We start from the raw sequence: 12474 nt of genomic DNA, 5'->3' as shown, positions 1-12474 counted from the left end.
CCCCATGTGCCTCCCTTCCTCATCCTCTTTACTGAAACTGAAACCAATGTGTTCGCAGTTATTTTCACCTTGTGCCACTGTCTTGGATCTGGTTTGGGCATCTACGGGCAGCAACAGTGACCAGTCTAGTCCCAGACAGCACAGGTCAAGCTGCCTTGGGCTGTTGAGCCCCTGGGGGCCTGCTCTGCTGCTGCCCAGAAGCCCAACAGGACCCAGCAGCCCTAGCAGGCCCAGTGGCCTGGGGTCCCACAGTTCAGGCCTCACTCCACCCGGAGTGGAATTGAGCCGCGCATTCAGTAAACTGACTTTATTTTCCCAGCTTCGCTTTGTGCTTATTTCACTCTCCCTGGACAAAGGCTGAGGGTCTCAAGCTCAAGGGAGAGGGTCACGGCCCCCACCTCCAGGGATAACACATCCTGGGTCCCCATGGGCCGGGGCAGGCTGAATGGTGGCCGCCTCTGTAGGTATATGCTTAGCACCTGTTTGGTGTGTGGACTCCACGCTTTTCTCCTAATTGCATCTCAGGGCCCAAAGACCCAGTCAGGACTTGGGGTAAAAAAGGCCAGAGATGGGCCGGCCCGGTGGCGCACTGGAGAGTGCAGGGCCCAAAGACCCAGTCAGGACTTGGGGTAAAAAAGGCCAGAGATGGGCCGGCCCGGTGGCACACTGGAGAGTGCACTGCTTGGGAGCGCGGCAGCGCTCCCACTGAGGGTTCGGATCCCATGTGGAGACCGGTTCCCGCTCACTGGCTGAGCGCGGTGCGGGCGCGACACCGAGGGTTGCGATCCCGTTACCGGTCAGTAAAAAAGACAAAAAGGAAAAAAAAAAAAAAGGCCAGAGAGATTGAGAAAATTGTGTGTGTGTGCATGTGTATGAAAGAGAGACAAAGAGATAGATAGATGACAATAGGTCAAAAAATAATAGAGGATGGAGGGAATAAACTATGCTGCATGCAAAAATGTTATGCCAAAGGAAAGAAGCCAGGGCCGGCCCTCGGCCGGCCCGTGGCTCACTCGGTAGAGTGTGGTGCTGAAAACACCAAGGCCATGGGTTCGGATCCCATATAGGGATGGATGGCCGGTTCTGACAGCACCAAGTCAAGGGTTAAGATCCCCTTACCGGTCATCTTTTTAAAAAAAAAAAGGAAAGAAGCCAGACACGAAAGACATATTGTATGATTCCATTTATATTTCCAGAAAAGGCAAACTATAGAGACAGAAAGCCGATCAGTGGTTGCTGGGAGCTGGGGAAGGAGCAGGGACTGACTGCAAATGGGCTGCAGGGGACCTTGGGAGGTGACGAAGGTGTCATAAAGCTGGTTTGAATTTGCTAAAACCTCATTGAACTGCATGTTTACAACGGGTGAACTTGACGTATCACCGTTATGTACTACCGTTATGCCTCTATAAATTTTCTAAGCAATGGAGGAAGGGACTTCTCCCACTCCTCTGATATGTTCCAGTTAAAGTGACGCAACTATTGGAAACAAGGAATAGGTTCAACCAGGCAGCCTAGACCCAAGATCAAAGATAAAAACAAATGGATATCTTTGAACGTAAGTCGATAGAACCTAGACAAGCCATTCAAGTTGAAAATATCTCCATGATCTAAATGAAATTTCTAAAACCTCGAGTTCCTCCATTCACAAACATGGCCCCAAGCTCCATGAGAAAACGGGCCTTTATTTTTTAATGCATTTGTAAGGTTGACTGAAGATTTGTTCAGGAGCCAATACTGAGAAACATGTAAGAAAGAACAATACATATTTAAAAGTAAGTTTTACAGACAGCTGAATGGAATTCAAGGTGGCCGTGTAAATATCCTGACAGCTCAAATCTACAGCAGGATGTGACAGTGTCTGAGGCAGCTACACTGCGACTGTCACAGGTTTACATCAGAAAGTTATAAGGATTTTCTCTCTTTTAGAAAACTATTTCAGGAACTTACCCACATAGGCAGGACCTCCTATGAGGTCCAGGCTGGGAGAGATGCAGCAGAAATGGTATCTACCTGTGCCTTCAATTTAACATCACAGCAGCCCCCGGGTCTGCCATGTGTGGCTTTTCATGGCTGGAGGTGCCAGAAGGACCGAGTGTCATTTCTTAAAGGCAGCAATGAAAAGGGCTATCTTTTGCCTCTATAACTGGGTAATTATTGCCACAATCTATTGGAGGTGGAGTCACGGTAGGTGGGACACAGGGTCTTTCCAAGCTCTTCAGGCAGCCGGCATCATGACCCTCAAACATTTATTAACCATCAGCTGAGTACATGCCAGGTTGTGAGGACACGGGGAAAGTGCACAATGCCACACACGTAGAACTCAGTCTCCCTGGGACAACAGGGCTCATACAGAAAAAGTCAGATCAAGGTAATATGAGCCTAGGAGTGCCATTTATGGAGCTTCTCCTATGAGCCAGGCCTGGAGATAAGCATTTTACATTTATCTTTAGCCCTCACAATAAACCCGTGAGGAAGATATTATTAACCCCATGGTACATGGGAGGAAACCTAACCTCAGGGAGGGTAAATAACATGTCCAAGTTTACAGGTGTAAGTTGGTCTGTCAGCTAGGGCCATGCTCCTGACCCCTGTACTCTGCTGCCCAGAGAGAGAGGGTAACACCCTTAACCAGATCCAGTGTCAGGGGGATGTGTTGTCACCAGAGCCAAGGGGATGTGAGAAAAGGGGCTTGAAGGATTGTGGAACCCAGGCAAGCAGAGGGCTGGGGGTTGGGGATACACAGGGAACACACAGATGTGGGGTGAGGGGAAACAGCTGGCTTGAATGGGATTGTTGGGCAGGGGAGCCCTGGGGACCCCAAGGCCAGGTCAGGGAGCTGAGAATCCATACATAGGCAGCAGAGAGCTACCAAGGCCACCAGCTCTGGCTGGTGACGATGAGAGTAGGACCTCGAGGGGCAGGCGGTGGAAGGAAGAGCACCCTAGTGCTACAGTGCCTGGGGTGAGTCTGCTCCTTTGGGGGAGTCAAGTGTGAGCTTTAAACTATCTGTGATGGTGTACCTGTCTAGACAGCAGCTGAGCCCCCACGCCATTTCTCTGAGCCTCCACAGTCCTACCCCAGCCAGGCCATCCAGGGATCCCTCCTCCACTGCCTTGGGAAGGGAAGCCATAGAACAAAAGGAAAGGGGTCACCCTTAGCCTTTAAATCTCAAATAGGCTTCTGAAACTCTCAACAGAGATGACAGATTGAGACAAACTTCTTGAGTCGCAAAGCCTGACTGCAAGATCGCGAGGGGCCCTCTCCAGTCCTCATTGGCCACCCCCAACGCTTTTTATAGTGCAGAGAAGGTGGAGGAGAGTTGGTATGGTAAATTCTTCACCTGTATATGCCTCAGTTTTCCCATCTGTAAAGTGGGGACAATAGCACCTACTTCATGGCATGTTGGGAGGATTGAGTTAGAACAGGGCACACACATAGTAAATACTCAATAAATGTTTTGTCATCCTTATCACGGAGGAATGGTATGTCTGAGACAGTGTCCTGAGCCCCCTGCAGCCTCTTTATGGGGAAGACACCACCCAAGTTTCCCAAGTCCCAGAGAGATGCAGAAGCGCAGCACATCTCCGCATAAGCCAGCAGGGACATACAATGACGGGGGACCAGAGAACTACTCCACCTCAATGGCTGGACACTCCGTAGACCTCAGAACTCAGAGGTGCTGGAAATAAAGGAGAAAACCCTCACTGAGCAGGATACCCCTGAAATGGCTAAAACTAAAATTCTACCATCAGCCAACCTAAGAAGTCAATGTTTTGCACTCCTTGAACGTCAGTGCCAGCAGCAAGTCCATCTCCAGCAGGAAACGCCTGCTTACTGCTTCCGCCGCCTCTCTTTCTCCAGGGCTGGCATCCCGCCTGCTCTCTGGACAAGGATTGAAATCTGCCCCTCAAATGGTGCTGAGTCTGGTGGGAGTGAAGACTGAAGTCAGCCTCTTCCTGGGGGCTCTTGGCACGCTGGCCCCCGAGATAAAGACAATCAGGCCCAGCCTGAACATCTGGGCACTTGCATCTCTTGCTGGGCCCCCTCGCAGCCCCTCCTCATTTCCTTGCTGTCTTCTCCCCTTTCCTCCCCTTTCCTGTCTGCCTTCCTTGGGGCCCTCCCTCAAGATGCAATTCTTCACCTCATACTTGCAACGGACTCCAGCCCTGGTGCTCAGCACAGCTTGGCAGGGCCGGGAAGCTCCATTCCAGTACAATCACGTGGCATGGCTGGCTGGCTCCTCGCCCCTGAGGCCTTGCAGCACTGCCCACTGGGCCAGGCCAGCTCTGCCAGGACACCTGGGAGGAGGCCATCTCTGGTGTGACAAGAAAAGATTGGGACAACACTGTTCCCAGGAAAGCTGCCCCTTTCTCCCATTCATTCATGGATTCAGTGAGTGTCCAGGTGGCCAGAGCCAGGCCAGCTCAGCCCTTCAAGTGGAGACAGGCTCAGTGCCTGGTGTGTGGTGCCTTTTGCCCAGGCTCACCAGGATGGGCCTCAGGGCATCTGCCGCCCAGCAGACTCTGGCATGTAGAGGAGCTGCTTCATGTTTATGAATTGAAATGAGCAGAAAGAAAGGAGGCTTTGCCACGGGCTCTAGCAGAACCAGCACTGTGCCTCCCTCCTGCCCCTTCAGAGAACTACAGCATGTCCCCTTAGCCACCACTGGGCAGGCAGGAGCCCCCAGCAGGAGACTTAGGACAAGGTCCACTGGGAGCCCTCAGGTGCCCATGAAGTTGTCTGAAATGCTTACAGGTGGGTACAGGGCTCTAGCAAGACTCCAGCCACCTGAGGAAAACAGAGGTGAGGACAGTGGACACTCACCTGCCACTGCCCCCAGGCAGCACCGGGCACCTGGGTCCTCATTCCCTCAGCTGTTCCTCCCACCCTTCAAGCCCATGGCCTTCACCCCTCTGCCTTCTCTCCCAGGCACGCATCCGAGGAGGCCTCTCCCCCAGAGGGGCTTCCAGAAGCCTGGCCAAGTAACCCTGCAGTCATGGCCAATGGCAGGGCACTAAACTCACTAAGGGAGCTGCTCTGGCCACAGGTTTGGAGAGCCAGTCACTTCAGGGTGATGGGGATTCCACAATGACCTCCCACAGGACTGGGGCTTTCTCCCCTGAGGGACCAGGCCTCCTCTACTCTGCTGCTGCAGGTGCAGAGAGGACAGCTGGAGAGGGTCCTCCGGGCTTCCCTGGACTCAGGAAAGCAGCTCTCAAGCTCTCCCTAGGCCTTCCTATCTTAGGAAACGGTCCACTCTGCAGTCCAGGTGGAAAGTGTGGACCGTTTCCTGACTCCTGCTGCCGATTTGCTGCATGTCTGGCCCCAGCAAGTGTGTCCACGATCCCTTCAGACAAATCCAGCCTTCCTGCGTGCTTATGTTTTCATAAAGAAACACTGGAAAGAGACACAGAAAACTAACAGGAAGGGAGGACACAGGCTGGATGGGGATGGGGTAGGAGACTGTTCAGCATGTGTCTTTCACATCATTTAGGTTTGGAACCATGTGACTACTGCATATTCAGAAAAGTAGAAACATTCAAAAATTATGAACAGGGCAAAACACACACACATGCACGCACGCACACACTCTGAATCTGACCCCTGCTGCAACACACACACGCATATTCAGAAAAGTAGAAACATTCAAAAATTATGAACAGGGCAAAACACACACACATGCATGCACGCACACACTCTGAATCTGACCCCTGCTGCAACACACACACACACACACACACACACTCTGAATCTGACCCCTGCTGCAACACACACACACACACACACACACAATCTGACCCCTGCTGCAGTCCTGATCCAAACGAACCACTATCTTCTGGGGCATGAATTATGACAAGAGCTTCCTCCTGCTCTTCCTGCTTTCACTCCCCGTTTCCCATCCATTGTCTATTTCCCACATCCCAGCCAGAGCCGATCTTGTTAAAAGGTCAGATTAGCCATTCCCACTGACTTCCCACTAAGCTTAAAATAATGTCCACACTCCATCTCCGCCTTCAAGGCCCTGACCCCACCCTCCTTGCTCCAGCCAGCCTAGCCTCCCTGCCGCTTCTCTAAAGCACCAGGGAGCACCCAGCCCCTGACCCAGATACCTGCATCGCCCACTCCACACCTCCTTCAAGCTCTAGTGCTCTCCCTCCCCCTGGTGAGACCCTCGCCAACCACGCAGTCCAGACTCGCACCCCCTCCCCTCGGCCTGCTCCACTCCTCGCAGCACTTAGCACTAGACCACGTTAACCGTCCTTGTTGGCACAGCCTTCTCTTTGTTTGTGGCAGCTCGAGTATCCGTTGAATGAGGGCGCAGATGAGTGAAGGTCCTGCCGTCCACTCCCCTGCCTTGGGTGGTTTCAGAGCCCAAGCTCCCCAAGGACAACTGTGAGCTTTTAGAAGGCAGTGGAGCTCCCACCCAGGGCAGGCCTAGGCATGTCCAATGCTCCCCTAGGAGTGAGAGCCAAGAAATAACAGTAACAGCTGGCACTTATGGGGCACTTACTGCATGAGCTCAAAGGCACAGTTCTAAGTGCTTTGCATGGATGTCTCCCATAATCTTCAAATATTCTTAAAACAACCCAGGAGGTGGTCCTGTTCTCTCCACTTTACACACGTGGAAAGGCGAGCTAAGTTGCAACCCGAGTTCCCATGGCTGTTGGGCAGGGAGCGGCCTGGTTCCTGAGTTCTCACCCATGCTGGAGTCCCCAGGAAGAGCAAAGGATGACCAGGTGCAGCAAGTGAGCTCTCAAAGAGACAGGAATAAGGGTGTCCCCGAGGGGCCCAGAGATAGAAGCAAAATGACAGGCCGCAGAAAGAACACGAGATGCAAGCTCCAAAAATGACATTCATCCCTAAAGGGACACAACAGGACAAGGCAGGAACCCTTATCTCTCAAAGCCTCTTAAAGGTGTTTTATTTGTTTGCTTTTCTTTTCTCCTTTTTTTTAAAACAATAATGGCACATTTAAAAAATCAAGAACTACAAAAAAGGGACCATGTCATCAAGTCCATGTTCACATTGTGCCATGCCGTGGCACCAGGACTGGCCACACACTCCATCTTGGATTCAGCCTCTGGGGAAGGCGCTGGGTCAGCTTCCACGCCAGTGGCCCACTAGGCCACTCTGGGGACGTGCGCGCTGTTCCCCTGGGCCCCACTAGAGGGTAGGCTCCTGCTGCTCCAGGGTCCCAGGACTCTGGCAACCCCCTCCTATCTCCAAACTACATCCAGGAGCTGGAGACGTTAGGGAACTTATTTTGGTCCCCACAGGGGACTCTTTCGGGGACAGAGCCCTCCCCTGACCTGCAGGAGACAACACCCCAGCCCAGCCCAACTGCACCTTGGGGTGTCTCTCCTCAGTCTTGTCTCCAACCCAGCAGACACCACACTAGCACCCTGCTTCTCAGGCCCAACCCACCCAGGCCCCTCTCATGCCACGGTCCGTGGCCACCCCAGCAGGGACAAGAGGGACGGATGCTCGGACCCTTCAGCTGACCCCCACCAACAGCAAGAGGGCTCCCCAAGCCCTAGGACCCTGGCTCAGAAGGAAGGGCTGGTGAGAAGCAGGGAGAGGGACAGGGTGAGCAGTGCAGAGCTGAGGTTCCTGGGTGTGAAGAAAGAAGTGACAGAGCGCTGCCGGAGGGGACGGGGGAGGCTCCTCAGACCTGCAGATGAGAAGGGGATGCTGGGCACGTGTCAACAGGACCTTGGCTGGGGGGTCTGGGGACAAAGAGGCAGAGAGACGCTCCCGTTCCCCCTCCCATCCTGCCTCTGGTTACCATGGGGGTGCAGGCCCAGGTGACAAGACTTCAGTGTCCCCAGAAAGGGAAATGCCACGCTGCACTCAACCGGCCTCAGCCTGGCACCTCATGGGAAGTGGGACCCCACCAGTCCAGGCCCTGCCCAGCCCCAGCTCCCAACAGCGACACCCAAGGGCCCCCCCCCCCGTAGGCCAGCTGGACTGGTAGCTGGTGGGAGGCCCAGCTGACCCGCCCCCGGCCCTGCCCATGCCCTTGGCTCTAGTCCTGCTGCTCGTTCATTTCCATGTCAGACACCAGGATGTTCTTCTCAGTGACCTCGCCGGGGCCCGAGCTGCTGCGGCTGTAGCGGGCGCCCTCGAAGGCCCCACGCTCAACGTTCTGTCGCCTCCGATAGATGATGATGGCCGCAGTCAGCAGGGCCAGGAGCAGCAGCACTGCCATCAGCACTACCACCAGGGCCGCCGGGTTGTCTGGGAGGGCTGTGGGGGGCATGGGCGTCAGGGGGGGCAGCCCTGCCCGCCCTGCCACCCCGTCAGCCCTGCCTGCCAGGGGAGGCCTCGTGGCAGCACCGCCTCAACTCACCTGACGGGGAGAAGCTGCTCTCCTCGGCTGCAGGCAAGAGGGAGGAGGCAGTTAAAAGCAGTAGTAATAACAACATAAGGAAACACGCAAAGCACTGCCTGATGTCGGACACTTGACTAACCTGCTGCTTCTTCACTATGACTCCGAGGTAGGTACTGTTATTACTCCCATTTTACATATGAGGAAACTGAGGCCACAGAGTTTAAGGAACTTGCCCCAGGTCACAGAGTCGGTTAGTGATGTGGCCAGGGCTTGAACCCCCTCCTTGCCCTTAACCACTACAAACTGACAGGGTGTGCGGACCTCTGGGCCCAGCTGTCGAGTGTGGAAGATAAGTCCCAGGGCCAGTCCTTCCTACAGACTCATCTATCCCGGGGGAGGGTCCCAGTTGGCCCCTGTCTGGTCTGTTCATGCCCCTCCCACCCACCGAGTCCCTGCCCCACCCCAGACCCAGCTACGCGGGGAGTGAGGAGGCTGGGCGTGTGCCTGCTGGGCGCGCACCGCGAGGGAGCTTGCAGACGACGCCCATGGTGATGTTGGTGCAGGCGCCGGGGCGCCACAGCCCGCTGCTGCTCTGGATCCAGTAGCAGCTGTTGTGGCTCAGCATGCTGGGGCCCAGGCCCGGGGGCCCCCAGTTGGAGTAGTTCACAGCTGTGTTGTCCTGCCAGACCAGGGTGCCTCCTGTGGGAAAGAAGGCGCGGAGGGGGCGTGGGGGGGGGGCGGCCAGCTGCAGCAGGGTCAGGAGGGAGAGGGCGGCCTGCTCTAGACCCCATTCCCCCTCCCCCGGCCCCGCCCTCGCCAAGCCCTGGTGCACGGCTCAGGGCACAGAGTGGAGGGCATGTCCCCGACAGCCCGAGGCCTGACCCTCTCCACCCCACACACAGCATACCCACCTTTGGGGCTGAAGTTCATGCCCAGCCAGGCGCCCCGACTCTGGCCCTCGGAGCTCTGCAGGTGCTCCCACACAAACACGTTCTCCATCTCATCCAGAATGGACAGGACCGCCCCACCCGCTGGACACAGGGAGGCCCACGTCAGGGCAAACAGGCCCCCGTGAGGTGGCGGAGCCCCCCAGAACCACCCCAGCTCTCCTCTCCCGCAGCCTCCGTGCGCGCATGCGCATGTGTGTGGCAGGGCCATCACACGCAAGGCCACATACGGCCCCTGTGATCAGACTTCTGTGTAGGTGCTGCCTCTGGGGACAGTGCAGCGAGGAGACTGCATTCACGGGTCTGTGAGTGTGCATGAGAGCAGGGCACCACTGCGGTGTCCCCTGGCTCCGCCCGCCCGCACGCACCTCTCTGGCAGCGCTGCAGCGCCTCCTTGTGGCCCAGCAGCAGCTCCATGTGGAAGGAGTAACAGTGCTCCCGGAAGGGAATCCAGGCTGAGTCCACCAGCCCCTGGGGACAGCTGCCATGGTAGCTTATTCTTCGGGGAGGAGGAGGTCCTGTGGGGGTGCAAGACTGAGGAAGTGGCCCAAGGTCCTCCCAGGCACACCGACACCTTGCCCACACCTGGCCCCAGTGGGTGGGCATACTCACCACTGTTAATCCCACACACAGCCCCCTGCAGCTTGGTGCTGCAGCTGGTGGTGCGCCAGGCCCCGTCCACGTCCACGTAGGCACAGCCTCCTGACTGCTGGGGTTCACCGTCCGGCCAGCTCACATAGCTCAGCGGCTCCTCAGAGACCCAGGAGTACCGCCGGGAGCCCTGGGCACCAGGAGGCCATGAGGATGGAAGAGGGAAAGTCAAGGTGGGCGGGCAGATAAGGTAGGGGGGTAGGAAGGGAAAGGGAGAGAAACCAGGGCAGTGGGTGGGGCGGGGGCAACAGCGGGGCCAGCGCCGGTGCCAGGACAAGAGGGCCGGGTGCCCACCTCCTCACTGGCCAGCCCGATCCAGAGCGGCGTGCGCAGCCCTCGGGCAGCCTGCGTGAGGAAGGCCTGGGTGTAGGGGTCAGGCACGCGGGCCAGGCTGGCGTTGCGGCTCTCGCACAGCAGGAGGGCGTCGTGCCAGCGCAGCGGCTTCTGCAGCAGCCGGAAGGTGCCGTTGAGGTAGGAGAGCTCAGTGCCCGGGGCAGGGGGCGACGCTGCTGGGGATGGGCTCAGGGAGGGGTCTATGGGGAAGGGGGCAGGGCTCAGGCCAGGCTCTGCCTCCCTCACCCCAATTCCAGGCATGAGGCCCTGGGAACGCCCGACATCAGGCAAAGACCAGGTCTCCACAGGTACCGTGCTTGGCACAGATTCACACTATGTGTTAGCCACTGTTGTTATTAATAATATACGCTTGCTAAGAAACAGAGGAGGAAGCTAGAGCCTTGACCTATGCCCACCCGAGGAACTCAGAGCAGAGGGAACCCATGCCTGGAGCTGGAGGTACCTCAGGGTCCCTGACACCACACATGCCAGCACTTCTTGCAACCCAGTGTCCAGCTCTCCCGGGTTAGCCTGCTGTACCCACTCAGTGCTCACTGCCTTTCCATCTTAGTGGCACCTTGCCTTTCTGCCCGTTTGCTTCCTAAGCAGATACGTGACTGTAGGGGTGACCCCAAGGGCCTCCTGACTCAGGGACCATGTTTCATTACCCCTGGCACGGCCCATGACCTCTAGCCCAATGCCAGGGCCTGGCTAGGGTTTCACTGGCAACACGTACCCGTGCCCTTCTGGCAGATGAAGCCATGTGTCTCCTCCGTGCAGCTCCGATCGTCCCAGCGACCAGTGAGGTGGGCTGAGGGGCTGTGCAGGACCACCGCACAGCTGGTCTGGGGGGAAGGAGCTGCTCAGGGGAGCCTCAGCAGCTGCCCCCTTGTATTGCCACTGCCCCCAAATGGCTGCAATGTGAGCAGAGAGGCTGGAAGGGGGGAGACCCGGGGAGCAAAGGCAGCCCAGCAGGCTGGGGCAGTGGGAGCAGAGCAGAGTGGAGAGCACGTGCTCACCGGTGTGTTGCCGCTGGGAGCAGGGCTGGGGCCAGAGGGCTCCCCAGGTGCCCAGTTGGCATACAGAAGAGGCTCCTGCTCCACCCACTGGAAGTCCCTCTGCGAGGCGTGGAGGCCAATCCAAAGGTCAAAGGTCACACCGGGCAGGCTGGCTGTGATGAATGCTACAGTCCCCCAGAAGAGAGAGAGTTGTGAACAACAGGTAGCCCCTGCTTACGCTGCTCTAGCCATCCAAGGGGACTGTGTCAGAGGACATTAGCCTCCCCATGGGTTGGCCCTACCTTGGTCTAAGGGGTTTGCAATTGTGACCAACTGGGCCTCTTGCTGTTCACAGGAGAACTGTGCCTCTGACCACTTCACCTGGTCCTGGGGGTCCTGGCCCTGGATTCGGAAACACTGTGGGGCAGAGGGGTAGGTGTGACATCCAGCTCCACCTCCCTGTCCCACAAACCTGGAATCCCCGCTGTGCACCCCTCAGCAGCATGTCCTGAGGAAGTTTGGGGGCCGTGAGAGAACAAGATCTGAGAAGCAGGACATCTGGGTCTCCCTGGCCAAAGCCTCTGGCACTTTACCTGGCACAGTGATTCACACCCACCTGCCCACACACTGGCAAATTTTTATTTTATTTTATTTTTATTTATTTACTTTTGGCAGCTGGCCAGTATGGGGATCTGAACCCTTGACCTTGAAGTTATCAACCCCATGCTCTAACCAACTGAGCTAACTAGCCAGCCCCCTGTAACAGCAGTAGATGGGCCAAGTACTGGGAAAATGGGGACAAGATCTGTCTTGCTTTCTGCTAACACCTTTCTGAGTGTTATCTGAAATCTGCCATCTTGTCCTTTGAACTTACATGATCATCTCTAGGATATTATCTTTAGTTTTGAATGGTCTTTGTTAGGTAACAGCTTCTAACTATGTTATATTTCTCTTTCTCCACCTTCATCACTTCCATAAGGTAAAAAGAACCCTGTGTGGGGCTGGCCTGTGGCTCACTCGGGAGAGTGCGGTGCCGATAACACCAAGGCCACAGGTTCAGATCCCATATAGGGATGGCTGGTTCGCTCACTGGGTGAGCGTGGTGCTGACAGCACCAAGTCAAGGGTTAAGATCCCCTTACCGATCATCTTTAAAAAAAAAAAGAACCCTGTGTGGAAAGTCTTATAAAGTGAAGACTCTTTCTTAGAAAATG

The 12474-nt window shown here is 56.0% G+C and overlaps 1 protein-coding gene and 1 non-coding gene across 2 annotated transcripts in view; both read right to left on the bottom strand.

Moving 5' to 3' along the window:
* Window positions 1-7967: 7967 nt before the first annotated feature.
* MRC2 (mannose receptor, C type 2) overlaps window positions 7968-12474 on the bottom strand; it is a 24524-nt gene continuing 20017 nt past the window's right edge. The window contains exons 20-29 of the mRNA XM_008593384.1: window positions 11564-11678; window positions 11283-11446; window positions 11000-11108; window positions 10225-10463; window positions 9892-10060; window positions 9648-9797; window positions 9244-9363; window positions 8852-9031; window positions 8351-8377; window positions 7968-8247 (exon numbers count right to left, since the gene is read on the bottom strand). Coding sequence (XP_008591606.1) covers window positions 8027-8247; window positions 8351-8377; window positions 8852-9031; window positions 9244-9363; window positions 9648-9797; window positions 9892-10060; window positions 10225-10463; window positions 11000-11108; window positions 11283-11446; window positions 11564-11678 — 1494 coding nt within the window. The 3' untranslated portion in view covers window positions 7968-8026. The remainder of the gene's footprint in view (window positions 8248-8350; window positions 8378-8851; window positions 9032-9243; window positions 9364-9647; window positions 9798-9891; window positions 10061-10224; window positions 10464-10999; window positions 11109-11282; window positions 11447-11563; window positions 11679-12474) is intronic.
* On the bottom strand, window positions 11938-12012 carry TRNAI-GAU. Its single transcript has one exon. It is a non-coding gene; the product is annotated as a tRNA-Ile (tRNA).

This window comes from Galeopterus variegatus, unplaced genomic scaffold, assembly GCF_000696425.1.
Source record: "Galeopterus variegatus unplaced genomic scaffold, G_variegatus-3.0.2 Scaffold9064, whole genome shotgun sequence".
NCBI classification, from domain to species: domain Eukaryota; kingdom Metazoa; phylum Chordata; class Mammalia; order Dermoptera; family Cynocephalidae; genus Galeopterus; species Galeopterus variegatus.
The sequence above is the reverse complement of the archived record's forward strand: the minus strand, read 5'-3'. Positions and strand labels throughout refer to the sequence as shown.